The sequence below is a fragment of the Coffea eugenioides genome, chromosome 5 (assembly GCF_003713205.1).
Source record: "Coffea eugenioides isolate CCC68of chromosome 5, Ceug_1.0, whole genome shotgun sequence".
Classification (NCBI taxonomy): Eukaryota; Viridiplantae; Streptophyta; class Magnoliopsida; order Gentianales; family Rubiaceae; genus Coffea; species Coffea eugenioides.
In genome coordinates, this window is record NC_040039.1 from 10,884,386 (window position 1) to 10,899,234 (window position 14,849).

At 33.8% G+C, this 14,849-nt stretch overlaps 1 protein-coding gene across 3 annotated transcripts; it reads left to right on the top strand.

Annotated features, from left to right (window-relative positions):
• Positions 1 to 3,726: 3,726 nt before the first annotated feature.
• Positions 3,727 to 12,491, top strand: LOC113770078 (uncharacterized membrane protein At3g27390). Of its 3 annotated transcripts, none has more exons than XM_027314429.1 (10): positions 3,727 to 4,036; positions 4,473 to 4,581; positions 4,715 to 4,907; positions 5,733 to 5,869; positions 5,963 to 6,251; positions 6,392 to 6,498; positions 6,640 to 6,796; positions 7,269 to 7,464; positions 7,552 to 7,792; positions 12,136 to 12,491. In XM_027314429.1, the coding sequence occupies exons 1-10, from the start codon at positions 3,943 to 3,945 to the stop codon at positions 12,359 to 12,361; spliced, it is 1,749 nt and encodes a 582-aa protein (XP_027170230.1). In that variant the 5' UTR covers positions 3,727 to 3,942; the 3' UTR covers positions 12,362 to 12,491. The 3 variants fall into 3 exon arrangements, with proteins under 3 accessions (XP_027170230.1, XP_027170231.1, XP_027170233.1); XM_027314430.1 differs by having other exon boundaries at positions 7,573 to 7,792; XM_027314432.1 differs by lacking the exon at positions 4,473 to 4,581 and having other exon boundaries at positions 3,728 to 4,036.
• The last annotated feature ends 2,358 nt before the right edge of the window (positions 12,492 to 14,849 follow it).

Consider the following 14,849-nt stretch of genomic DNA (forward strand, 5'->3'; position numbering starts at 1 on the left):
AGTTGAGTAATCGAGCTCCTTTATTTGGCCAATGTCGGAATTTACGTCAAAACGCTTAAATGGCTAAAGATTAAGCATTTCTCCCTGAAGAACAAAAAAATCAATCAATTGTGGGAATATTTTAGCAAAAAAAAGTGCTAATAGTGAAAAATGTGAATGAATTGTTAACCCGTTGATTGATGAATTTTAATGTTGAGATTTTGCTTAATAGTCGAACCATTTGCTTATGGATGTTGGTTGAAATTTTATATTCTTAGATTAGTTAGTCATAAATTGAAAGAGTCCTTGGTCTTGAAAGTTAACTGAAGAGATATTTCTTGAAAATTGCTACTAATACTTGACATATGTTTTAATTGTATTTTAACAATAGAAGATTTGAGCAATAGCCATTGTTTGAATTTGATTATTTGATTTGTTGTTCTTATGCTTGAAAACAAGTATGGTTTAGGTGTGGGAAAAATTGATAGGTCATAATTTGTTGCTAAATTTATAACTATTATTCCCTTGATTTTAGCCAAATATTACGTTAATTGATGGATTCTACTTATATTTGGTTAATGGTGTTAAATTGTAGGAAAAAGAGTAAAACGAGACAAAAAGGGGCAATCTTCCAATTAATTTGATGGTGGCACGTTCGGGATCGGTTTCCAAGTTCGATTCAAACTCTGGGCAGTTTTAGAGGAAGATTTGGAAGACTTGAATTCTAATTATTAGTTTTATGGTTGAATTAGGAAACTTGAAATACTTTTTTTTTGTGGTTTATTTTTCTATTTAGGAGACTAGTTTTATTTGGTAGTAGACTTCCATTAGAAAACAAAAAAAAAAAAAAGGAAAAGCCGAATTCCCGCGTAATCAAGAGTTGGCCAGCAACAATCTCGCAGGAGATTAGATTAGTTTCGGCCGCAAGGGAAGCAAAAAGGGAGCCATCACTTGCTTGGGCTAATACAGCTTGCTTTTATTAGTTTTTGGAGGAAATCCAATTGCAATCAGATTCCATGGAGTTTGGCGGAATTTCTTCTAGGATGCGTAGCTAAATTTTCATTTTCTAGTTAAAGATCAATTCGAGAATTCAGTTCCAAACATCTGTGAGATCGAATTATTTTACTTATTTCTTTTATTCATTGGTATTTATATGTTTTCTGCTTTTAATTGTTATAGCTATTGTGTATGATTGAATAGTGCGCAACATTTAATTTTTCACGTAGGCTATTTTCTAATTGGGGGTAGTTGAATCCGTAATTGTTCGATTTCTTCCGTCCTGGTAGCAACTGGTATAATTGGGTTTATGTCAAGAAAACATATGATCTAATTTAAACGAACCCTCGTAGCATGTTTGTTGGTTAGGATTGGACTTTTCTAATTATTAATGCAATCGAAAAATTAAATTCTACGGTCATATCTAGAATTGTCTCTTGGTTAGAGAAATAGTCAACGGTCGTACCTTGACTATCGATAAAGTAAGGATATGGCAATCAGAGCTTGTTGATGGCTATAACCAATCTGGTAATGAGTAATTGAATTATCTTTGCATCGATGATCAGTTGAATGGACCGTGTCTGAAAAGTTGCACCTTTAGCTAGAGTCGTATTGGTTATTGATTAATTTCTGTTTATTTCTATTAGTTATTTTATTAGTTGGTTAATTAGTTATTTTATATTTTCCTAAAACCCTCCGTTTGTCTTGACTTGAAAGGAAACGAACTTTTCTCCAGTCCCTGAGGAGACGACCCTGCTTGCCACTGTCTACTAGTTAGTAAATTTTGTCAATTAATTCATTCTGGTATATCGGATTAAGCAAACTTTTCGAGAACAGGGTGAATCAAGTAACTCATTGCACACCTGGAGTCCCTGTTCCAATACCTAGAATTGATTATTGACTACTTTTGGTGGTAGTTAGGTTTTATTATTATTATTGCACAGGTTCAGCATCTGTCAAAAAGACATTTCGACCCTCTCGATATCCCTTAGGTCTAAACTTGCATCCATATAGAAACATCCAAATGTGATAAGTTTTATAAGTTAGATTAGGAAATTTTTTGACTAAATCTTGCAATTAATCTTGGTTAAGTTGGAAGGGTACCTTAGATCAAAATCTTTGCCTTTCCTTTCTTCAACCGTGATTCCCAAACTCTTTTCTCTTATTTTCAAAGACATGGAGTGGTCTAAAAGGGTTTTTATTTGTTTTCATTTAAAAATTTATTTTGGGTGATTTGGTACACCTAAACTTAATATCAAGTGGCGATTTCTATTTTTCTTAAAAACTCTTTTTAGACTAAATTTTGAGTTCAAATCATCGCACTTTATATTCCCTATTTTAGACTATTTTTATTTATTTATTTTTTAAAATAAAAAACACATTTTTAGACATCCTTTCTCTTTTATTTTAAAAAAAGGGGCACGACAACAATCAACAACCAAAGCCAATAACAATGCCTCCTAAAACTAACAGCTTGTACCATGGCAACGAAATCAGCCAATGATAATAAATATAATAAACCATACTTATCAATCATATAAACACCAATAGAGAAATGCATTGCAATTCTTCAAGCAAAGAGCACCAATCGAGTTCCCTATCAAAGATAATTCAAAGATATGCAACGGAAACCAATAGAAAAAGATACAAGCTACCGTCGTTTACCGCCAACCATCGAATACCCAATTTAATTAATTAAACTTAAATGACCAAATAACCAAGCTAGCAAACAATACATCCTCTAGACAATAAGGGCATAATTGATAACAGAGATAAAAAATGGAAACCCCTAACCTTTTGACATATAAACCCACCGCCACCTACAAGGGACAATTCCCTTGCCATCACATCATTCAATACCGAAAAACCTCAAGACACCTATCTCAATTACAAGACCAACCAAAAAATAAGTGGCCATTTTAAGTCAATCGCAATTGGAATCGAATTGCCAATTGCCTCTTTTAGTATTGTTAAGATTAGATATTTAGTTTTTGCATTTAGACGTGGTATTGACTGATTATGCTTGTTAGCTAAAAAATATATGTTTTCCTAGAAAATTCTCCTTTATATTTTCCAATTTTACTATATTTATTTGTATTATTATAATATTTTTTATATATTAAAAGATTTAAATTCATGGGACTTATGCTCCGCCTCAATAGAAACAGTGCACCCGTTTTTTTTTTATTACGATTCTTCAACCTCTCTCTCCATTTTGAAGAATCCTAAGAAAATTTTGAATGGGACTGAATCACTGCTAACTTAAACAGATGCCTACACACCACACCAGCTCATGACATTTTCATGAAAGTTTAGATTTTAGAATACAGAGAACGGATTTTATAATGTAGCCTGGATTTGAGAAACAGAGCACCCATTTGATACTCTCACTTTTTAAAACGTTCACACTTACTAAATCTTAATGACAGGCTTACATAATCCAGATAAAAACAGGTCATTTTTTTTTCCCTTTCCAAATTCGTTACGGAAAAGCGTGCCTAGTGTTACACGTTCGAAGTTCACTCAGGCTCCGCCAAAGTCGTGATGACGGCAGAAGCGACAGGAGGAGCAATACAAAGTACTCTCGTGAAGCGCAAAAGCTATCATCAATGTGTCACTTCCTCCAACCTTGACTGTATTTCCCGGGAATCCTGCTCCTTAGTCACTCTTCTTTTTGCTGACGCGTGGCAAAAAGGGTCTACATTTGTTGCCACGTAACCTCACTTCCTTCGCTGACGTTCCTGTTTCACCTTCATGGAATCTATAATCATCATCATGATTTAAGAAAAGCAGAACAGATTAGAGACTAATGGCAACTACGGAACTATGATTCAGTTTTATGAGATCCAAGAAAGCTTTTATACAATTTCTACCCTCCAATAGTCCTAGAATTTGCACAAAGCTGCATAGAAAAGGTGGGGGAGAGGGAGGCAAGGGAACACATTTTCATCAGCATCATAATCATCAATGGAGGTACCAGTAGGATTTCTGGCCAAGCTATGGAGCTTTGTGTCCTTCTTGCCTTTCTTCTTTTTGCTCTTCATCCTTGGCTCTGTGAAAGGTAGGTTTGATAATTCTTTGTTTTTCTTTACCATTATAAGTGCACATGTGGTTCAGTATTTGTGCTTGTTTCATAGTTTGGTTTGCAGTTGCACTTAAACACCATTTTAGTTTCTGTTTGTTCGTCCTTTTTAATTGTGGGTATGTGAACTGCCTTGAGAGTGGATTTATTGGGTTTTTTTTTTCTTGGCTAATTCGATCTGCCGTTTGAATTTTTAAGTAGTAGTTTGGACGCCATTGCGCTTATATGTATGTGTTTATTAATTTTTTTAAATTTGAATTTATATTTATATGCACTTTTGGAACTGCATTGAGGGTGGGTTCTTGACAGATTTGGAGTTTAATGCTTGAATCTTGGAGATCTAGATTCGTAAATTTATATTGCTTGATAAAAGTTATACAGATTAATGTGACTGGAAATTTATTTTGTTGAGCAGGTATAATCATTGGTCCGATTGTAGTACTCATTATTCTGATTGGGAACACATCCGTGGTTATTGGCCTGTGGCCTGCTCATTTTGTCTGGACTTACTATTGTGTGGGAAAGTATGTTTCTCAAATGGGACAGGGCTAGCAATAATTTACAAAATCTACTCTCTTGTTCTATTCTTTATCTATGTAAGTTTCACTACCAAGCAATTTGAGATGTTTTTGTTGTCGTGTTTGGACACCAATTCAGAAGCAAAAGGCTTGGATGGGTTCTGAAGATTGTTGTTCTCATGACCTTGCCTGTGCCTTTGGTTCTTTGGCCGATTGTGGCAATAATCGGAAGCCTGCTAGGCGGGATAGGGTATGGGTTTTTCGCTCCCTTGATTGCAACTTTTGAGGCTGTGGGGAAGAATGTGACAGAAAAATTTTACCACTGTTTTGCGGTGAGTCACTCACTCCTTTCGGGCTCTGTTAGTTACTCCAATATTACTCTTTTTCATGAATGACCTCCTAGCAGCATTCTCTTAAGGATTGCTTTAGAGCAATAATGTCTTTTGGACAATGTACTTTTGGTGTACCCCTGTCTGCCCTGCTGCCCGAATCACACAAAGGAAAAGCGAAATATTTACCAGACCTCGAAAAAGAAGCAGAGGGTTCCGTTATTATAGTAGTTGCTTTTGTAACTGATAGAGGACTTCATTGAGCTCTTTTAATCGCTTCTATGTAATTCTTGGTTTTGCTCCAGTTAAGGTTTCTAAAAAGTTTTTGTAGTTTGCAATATGTCATTCACCTACCCTTATAGTCCAGGATTTCCGGTCCAAAGGATGAGGTCACTCATGCTTCTAAGTTGTTGATATAGAGAACACACATCATATATTGTTGCTGGCTGGATCTCAGTTGCTTGACCATTTCGCTTAGTGAAAAGAAACTATACTTATCTGTGGTAAATAAAGACATTATCAAACAAACTTTACTCAACGAATATTGTTAATATTTTTTCCTTTTTGGCTTGTCATTGTCCTTATTCAGATCTTCTTCAAGCTTTCAATTCTAGTTTCATTATTCTTTTGCATTAACTTTTGAAAATAATGTTTTTCAAAATTTATCTTAGCACGAACACCAACCATGCATGTGTAATTAGTATTCGGTACCATCACCTATTCTCTGAACTTGAAAGGTTTATGCAGCCAAAATACATACTTTACTGTGAGTTTATTCGCACTTTGAACTTTAGAGTTGTAAAAGCTCATAAATGACATGATTATCAGGATGGTTGCATTTCCACACTCAAGGGAAGTTGCACAGTTGCCCGAGACTTCACAGATTTTTGTTTCCATTCGTACTTCTCCTACATGGATGAACTTTCTGAGGAAGTACCAGAAGATGAGGCACCAGTGGACCTAAAGTAAGAAATTAGCTGATGAAACTGATTAACTTTTGAAATGTGCAAGCGTTGAATGTACAGTGCTTATGTTTACACCTTTTGTCACTCTTTAAGGTTGTCAAAGTTGCCAAGCTCTGTTTTGGTCTCCCTGGTGGCTATACTTGTGGATGTGCCTGTAATTACGGTAGTTGCTATCTGGAAAAGCCCTTACATGTTGTTCAAAGGATGGAAAAGGTTGTTAGAAGACCTGATTGGACGAGAAGGTCCATTTCTTGAGACTGTATGTGTCCCATTTGCAGCCCTTGCAATCCTTCTGTGGCCTTTAGCAGTTATGGGATCTGTGATAGCTGCGTGCCTGTACAGCTTCTTTCTTGCACTATATAGTGGAGTTATTGTACATCAGGTGCATTTTGTTTCCATTTCAAAATTGTGCATTCCCCTTCTTTACCTCCATTTTATTAGCTTGGGAACTTGAGAATCCAGAAGTTTTTCTGTTTAATTTCAATGCGATTCTGTTGGTGAGATTTGTCTACATATTTCCAGGAAGACTCATTCAAGATGGGACTTGCGTATATTATTGCCAGTATTTCACTTTTCGATGAATATACCAATGATTTACTTTACTTAAGGGAAGGTTCATGCTTTCCAAGGTACAAGCTATTTTCAATCTCAAGCTGGGCATGCAGGGAACGAAGTTTGTTTAATTGCTTTTTTGGTTGCCTATGGTGTTACGAGACTTAAATAATCAACATAATCAAGTTGTTGATAAAACTAATCCTTATGACAGCCAGGCCCTGCTATCGGCGCAACACAAGGCCTCCTGATCCCACTGACAAAGGAAAGTTAAATCATCAAACGAATGAGAGGGAAGGACCATGCAATTCCAAGCTGGTTTCTGAAGGATCAAGAAAACTGAAGGAAACCATCCAACAATATACTCCAGTGCAGGTTCTTATATATCTTCTGCTTTCTTATTTCCTTGTTCCTTTTTTCCAGTGCTTCTAGTAAAGCAAGATCTTTGTGTGTTCTCTTTCAGAGGGGGAAGAGAGCTTTGGCATTGACCTCTTCCTGTTCATTAAACATACAAGATGCCTTAGAGGGCGAGGATTCAACTTTATCTCCATATGTACATGGAAAACCATCTTTTGAACAAATATAACCTAGTAATAATCTACCATGATCTTTTAGAAATAAGAAAGTTTGAACATCGTGAAAAAATTGTATCCTTCTGGTGTGCAAATCTGAATATAGCCTAGGAAACTGCTGATTGATTAGTTGTCCTGAAGTGTGAAATCTAATCATAACTTTCAAAGATCAAGGAAATGTATTTTGGTGCAAGATCCTAGTGAGTCATGGTTACATGAATCTTGATACACCTGGCATTAGTTTCTGTTTAGTAGTTGATTTAGCATCCATACAGGTATGGGATTGGCTCTTCAAATCCTGTGAGATAAATGGTAGGATGCTTATCCGTGAAGGTCTGATAGATGTGAAAGACATTGGGGAATGCATTGTGAAGGGAAAGTGTAAGAAGTTGGGCATCAAACTCCCTGCTTGGTCGATTCTTGACTGTCTTCTTGCATCAGCGAAGTCCAACTCCAGTGGTTTAGTTATCTGTATGTTATCCCTTGAACGGCTTTTACTTCCTGTGTGCTTTATATATGGAAAACAGAAAATTCTTATGTTCATGTGAAATTTTTTAGCTGATGAGGTGGAGTTGACAGTGACCAATTGGCCAAGGGACAGAGTTTTTGAGTGGTTCATCTCTCCACTTTTTGTAATCAAGGAGCAAATAAAAGGATTACAACTGTTGGAAGATGAGGAAATTTGTCTGAAAAAGCTAGTCATGGGGTGCAAAAATGAAAGCCCAGAGGATTGGAATGACAAAGGCTTCCCATCTACTGACAGTGTCAGGAGAGCACAGTTGCAAGCTGTAATTAGGAGGTCAGTTCCAAAATTTTTCTGTTCTTTTAAGATTTCAAATAGACTTTCCCTTGCATAGTTTGCATTAGCTTGGCACACAGGTTCAGTGTGATATCTAACCATGTGAAAATCTTGGTTTAACTTCCAAATAATTATGTTTAGCTTGGAGACCTCAACAGAAGGTCCAATAGTTGTGCAGTTTGAAGTACGAAGTATATCTGAGTAGTATATCTGAGTAACCGTGTAACTGTTCCAACTTGGTGGAAACTCGGTTAATAGTAATTTGTAAATTACTAATAGCCCTTATGAAACGAACCATTCATACTGAGTTTTCATTTTAGAGATTTAATTATCTTAATCCAAGTACCAATGACTCTGAAGCACCCTAGATGGGTTTGCCTTGAAATTTACGATAGGCAGTCTGTCTGTAATTAGTATCTTTATTTTGTGCGGGTGAGTGCGAATCTTTCCCACATGTTCACAATTACGATCATGCATGGGGCAAGTTCGAATCTTTCCCACATATTCACACTAGGATTATGTCCAATCTTATTATATACTGATAGCATGATACAAATTTACTAGTGTAAATAAATTTCGCTACTGACAGCACATGTGAGTATGTTTGGAAAGTTATATTTTGTCAAGATATTGAATGCTTTTTTGAGTGTCACTTCTTTCACAAAAAAAAAAAGGATCACTTCTTAAATAAACCAAATCAAATAGCTACTCATATCACTTTCCAGGATTCTCAAAATTTGCAAGGCCATGCATTAATGAAAGCCATTTTTTCTGAGTTGATATGTTGACAACCTATTGGTATTACAAATTTCTTATGAAAAAAATTATTTTATAATTTTTATTATATTGCCTAGGTAGTATTTTATGTGTTTTGATTAGCCATTGGACATCCAACTATGCAAAGAGATTAGGATCTTGTCTTTATGACATTTTTGTGAACGGTTGAAAATGGTTAAATAATAGCCCTGGATGACTGCTCTGCAATAATAGAGACTTCAAGTTCAGGGTTTGTGACCTTTTTCTTCGCCATAGAGGAGACTACTCTTAACCCATTATGTTAAATTATGCGACGTGTCAATGTTATAACGTCGCCTTCCATGTAGATTTTGATTCCACTTTATTCTTGCCATACTGTAGTTTTTATTGCAGTGGCTGAGTAACAACGAATCACTCTCAGGTAGTCATCATTGACATTGCTCTGTCAAACATAGCACATTGTAGAGGATAAGTTTCTGGAATTACAAATAGCCTTCCCATGGAAATTTAGTGGACTAACATATAGTAATGACAAACAGTTGACTGATGAATATGATCGAGCTAGTTATGTTTCATCAAAGACAAATTACTGGTTGTTTTGGAACCAATATGTAAAGTCAAAAAAGCTAGATTCTTGCAGCCTTAATGATAATATGATTTTCATTAGGTAATAACTTGCTTAAGTTTGCGTCTCTGTGAGTTTGGTTCAAAAACACCATGCAGATTGGATAAAGAGTGAGGATTTGAAGCCAACAGTTATCCAATCTCATATTGCTTTCTGCTGTAAGCAGCAAGGCAGTGGTTCAAGTCCAAGTATTGGTTTTCCAAGGTAGACAATCAGTTCCACTGCTTGACCTGTTACTTGACCTTGCCATTGGTCCTAAAAGGGAACTGATGAACATCTCACCTTTGGCCAAGGATACTAGTCAAACATGTACTACACCAGCCAGCTTTCAGGTTTATCATGATAGTGGAGGCTCAGCTACCAGTAGAGAAGATATTTGATCAAGCTGAATGTGGTTGAACCACATTGACTTCATTAAGTCTATAGAGAGTGACAAGCATCAACTTTCGGCTTAAGGAATTCTAGATTTTTGTTGGAAAGATCAGCTTAATTGCTTTACCCAAGTTTTTGAAACTTGAAAATTGACCCCTGCTACACATTCATATAATTTCCTTTACAGTGATTCGAAGAGCTCGATTTTAAGCATTTCACATTTAGCCCAATGGACAAAAACTATGTTCTTGAACATAATCTTATCTTCCACTCATTTTCAGTTGAAATGCTAATGAATTATATGGGCTCCTACAACTAAATATGAGCTGTAGGATTCTTATTGGTAATCTATCGAAGAGTATGCCAACACAGAAGAAGTCTACTCTGAACCTTTTAGCCTAAATAAAATTCTATTTGATTATTCATGAGGCCTTCATCCTTAATATGGTATGGAACTCCTCATATAAACTTTTTGATGTGGATATATCTCAACACTAAAGTTCCTAATGAAGAGTTTTAAGTATTTCTAAATGGTTTCTTGAATTTTAGCTTTGTTTTCTGCTTATATTATTTTTGGTTCCTTTTGGAATTGAGTACATTCATATCTTATAATTATCTGCAACTCAAGTATATACATTTAAGGTAAAAATAACTCGCCCTCTAGATATAGGTCTTCACTTACCTTTAGAAGTCAAATCTTTGCCTTGTGCCCTTTCTTTAGATGTTGGCCCCACTTAAACTGTGAAGCACTCCATCTCTCTTTGTTCTCTATCATCCTTCAGCAAGCAGTTGCCTAATGACCTGCTAACAGTTAGTAATTTTTATCCTTTCTCCTTTCCTTGGTTGTGTATATTGGGAGCTTCCAGATATACCTGGTTACCAAATGAGATGCCACTTTAGTTTGCTCAAATATTAATAGATTGGCCAAAGTAAACGAACTTTAGAAGGTACATATTCTTTTGGTTCCAAACTCTAGAGAAACCAAAGTCGCAACTTTGAAGCGGCTTGTTCAGTGGAATGTTTAGATCCAAGTGGAAGAAGGGTGGGTTCATTGAGTTTGATTTTTGTACACTTACGGAATTTTTCTGTTAAGTGTCAACATGAATATAGTCAGGTCAACGAATGCTGAAATGCAGTATTTTGGGTTATTCTTACTTTCCTTCTCCCCGGAGAGAAAGAAGGAACTTTACTTGTTCTTTGAGTCACAAAGAAAGTCAGAGCCTTAGTGAGCCTCTTACTAACAGAAATATATACTAAGTGGAGAAAGCGCTCATAGCTTAATCTTTTACTTCAGGCTGGATCTGATTGTCTTCTTTCTTATTTTCCTGAGTACTAGCTGTTGTCAACATTGTTCTCTGACCAGGGCTATATCTTGGTTGGATGTTTCCCCAGCAATTAATTTAGAACTGCCCTGATGTCTGGAGGTACCAACTGGGAATTTGGTTGATTGTTTAGCATTGTTAATTTCTTTTTTGTTTTTTCTGTTTGCTCATTGACCTTTTGCAAGGAGCTGTTCAAGTCTCGTATGGATCAGAATTGTAAGCATTGTTGGTTCTACTAGTTATCAGGGAAGACCAAGTGCACTAGAAGAGCTTACTAAGGCTTGTGGTGCTACATATGATGTCTTGCCATAATAGCATCTTGGCTTCTCATTAGCATGAGCAAATCGTTGTCTACACTGAAAGAAACTCTCTGTATACAGCAATTATGCTGCTAGGATGTGGCAATATTTCCTTAATTGTTTTATACTAGCACATCATCTTTTCTTTCATTGCCTTCTCTTCTGTGTACAAAACGCTTTAACATCTATGATGGCAATCATGCTTGTGAAACAGACAAATCTTTTGTCAATTGCCAGTTCTCGAAGGTCTTGCGGCCAATTTAACTTTGAATCCTATTCTGCATTTATTATGTGGCCTTATTGCCACTAAGCATTAGAAAAACTATTTGTTCCACTTGTTGGAAGCTGATACCAGAACAGGATCTACAGGTCTTGTATGCATACAATAGAGCAAGTACTGGAAGGCATTTGCACATGGTTTTTTATTTCTGCACATATAACTGTTCAGGTTAAGATATTTGCAAGGTTGCAGCGTGTAGGATGGGTTGGAACTTGAGAAAATTGAAGGGCTTTGGAGAATGATATCGAAAATTTTCTTTCTTTTGTTATTTAGTTATTCGCATGTTTCTGTTAACAAACTTATCTGCCTTTTCCCTTTTAGTCTCCTAATAAACGGGAGCAGGGCTTCCTAAGTGGTCTACTGTGATCAGTGTTGTACATTTTTAAGGACATTTTGAGTGTGTAAATTTCCAGGTAAGAGTAACAGTAAGTGCATGAACGTGCACTTAGTTTTTTCAAATTTCTGGCCAGCTGCTACTTGCAGAAGTTTCTGCTGATTCTATTTGTAATCACAACAATAATGAATTTAAGAGGAATAGTATAGTGCACATGTCTTGCTTTCTGCTTCTACTTTTTTTTTTTTACATATAAAGCAACTCCTTGTACTTTAGTTTCTGCAAAACCATCTGCCTAATCTCTAAATTCTTGCTGTCTGCCATTCACCAACATGAATGTTTCATTGTTTCCCAGGCTGGAGGGCATTGTAGGTTCATTATCCCGATTCCCAACGTTCAGGAGGCGATTCAAGAATTTGGTAAGAATCTTGTACCTGGAGGCCATGCAGAATGGTCTTTTGTCAGATCGTGTAATAGGAAGGTTGAATTCTGGAAGTTACACAAAGCAGTTTCGTGGAAGAGGTCGTCAAAAATCAGACGAGATCGGGCAGAGCATCCACGACAATGTTGACAATGTCTGATGGTTCACTTCTTCCTTGACTGTTTACGGTCTTGTAGTTCATATTGGAATCAGGCTTATGTGAGTGTATGTGTGTGCGCATTTTACTGCAAAATAGATAAAATTCAAATCAATACATTGTAGAGTATCTACATTCTGTGTCTTATACTAGTGAGACGGCCAGCGTATTTCCCGTGTTAAATTGCACAATTTTAGCTGTTATATATTTCTTATAATGTAGCCGTTATAGTTGTTAAAGGATAAGTGGAAGAAAGTCAAGATGGCAAAAAGCATAATTGAAGTGATAGTTGTTAAAGGATAAGTGGAAGTTAGAAACTCAAGACGGCAAAAAGCATAATTGAATTTAGAAAGTAAAGGAAATGTAGTTACATGCATGGAAGTCAGGCTAGAGCATAGTTACGTTCATGGTTAGGTTGATTGCTACATGAAAGGGGTACAAAAGTGCATCTGGAATTGACTTCATCAGAGCGGTAATGTCGTCTTAAATTGGCATACAAGACGGAAACAACTTTATGTCTATAGAATGAAAAAAATAAGAATAAAAATAAGGACATCAAAAAAATTGTAAAAATTATATAAACTAAATATGGATATATAGACTAATATATCTTTATAATTGTACGTCTTAAATAGTAGAAGGATTATAAATCATTTTTAGTTCGAAGTCTTGACACCTTAACCAACTTTGGTTACTCGTGATGACAACGTTGGACTTTTTTTTTTGGCGGTTCAATTTTTGGGAATCATGCAATCAGAAGCTTCTGCGGAACATGGTAGACAACCACTCCACCCACGATGCACCGCAACGAGTAATAAATTGTATAAAAGGATACACTCATAGAGCTTTTATTTACTGCTTTACAAAGAAACCGCCAGCTATAAATAGCCAAAACTGTCAATTGACGAAAATAACCGGAATATCTAATAACAATTGTAAAATAATCGCTTGACAAAAAAGCATCATTCATAAGGCAATTTTCCCTTTTATATATTTTTTTAATTTTTTTTAAGTGTAAGCAGGAGAACTCGAATCCGAAATCTCTCACTTACACTCCCTCCCCCTGTACCACCCAACCCTCCCTCTTTTATATTGTTAGATACTAAAGAGTGTGACTCGTTTGTGTAGTATTCTAAAAGCTCTGGGTGTGTTTGGATCCTTGTTTTTGGAGCTGTTTTTGAAAAATTGTTTTTCACATCCCAAATGCTACAGTAAATGTGTATTTCTAAAACAACTCCAAAAACATCTCATATCCAAACATTATATCTCTCTGTTTGGATTAGCTGTTTTTGGGGTTATTTTTCAAAAACAGCACTGTAGCATTTCGTTTTTGAAATACAAGTTTGTTTGGATTAGTTGTTTTTTAGGTTGTTTTTCAAAAACTATATGAAAAACTTTTACTGTAGATATTTTTTGGATTATTTTTAGAGGTATTTTTAAAACATATTTTTGGGTATTTTTATAATTTTAATTTTACATACATTTATGCATTTATAATACATTTATAAATATTTATAAATAAATATATTTATATATTCGCTAAAAAATATATAAATGTATTATAAATGTATTATATTATATATAATACATAATATAAATATATTTATAAATGTATAAGTGTATATTATTATAAATGTATAAATTATAAATGAATATTATATAAATTATAAATTATAAATTATAAATTTTATATTTTTATATAAATATACATTTATGGATTTATAATACATTAATAAATATTTATAAATAAATATATTTATATAAAAATATAAAAATATATTATATTATATATAATACATAATATAAATATATTTATAAATGTATAAGTGTATATTATTGTAAATTTATAAATTATAAATGAATATTACATAAATGTATAAATGTATAAATTATATATTATATATTTTTATATAAATATACATTTATAAATATTTATAAATAAATATATTTATGTATTTATATAACAATATATAAATGTATTATATGTATAACAATATATAAATGTATTATATTACATATAATACATATTATAAATATATTTATAAATGTAAAAGTGTATATTATTATAAATGTATAAATTACAAATGAATATTATATAAATGTATAAATTATAATTTTATTAATATCTATTAATATTATCTATAAATGTATTAATATAATTAATATAAATGTACAAATGTATTAATATTATGTATAAATGTAAAATTAATATTATGTATATTAATATAAATGTATTATATTATGTATAATACATAATATAAATGTATATTATAAATATACATTAATATATATATTATGTATAAATGTACATTTATATAAATGTAAAATATATATTATATTATATATAATTTATATAATATATAATATTCATATAAATATATTATAAATATGTAAAAATAATTTTTAAGTAAAATAAAATATTTATAATATGTAAAAATAAATATATAAATATTTAATATATATAATATACATTAATATTAATTATAAATAT

Coding starts and splice junctions, on each gene's coding strand:
- LOC113770078 (XM_027314429.1), top strand. CDS start 3,943: ATGGAGGTACCAGTAGGATTTCTGGCCAAGCTATGGAGCTTTGTGTCC. Junction 4,037..4,472: donor CATCCTTGGCTCTGTGAAAG/GTAGGTTTGATA, acceptor TTTGTTGAGCAG/GTATAATCATTGGTCCGATT. Junction 5,870..5,962: donor GAGGCACCAGTGGACCTAAA/GTAAGAAATTAG, acceptor TCACTCTTTAAG/GTTGTCAAAGTTGCCAAGCT.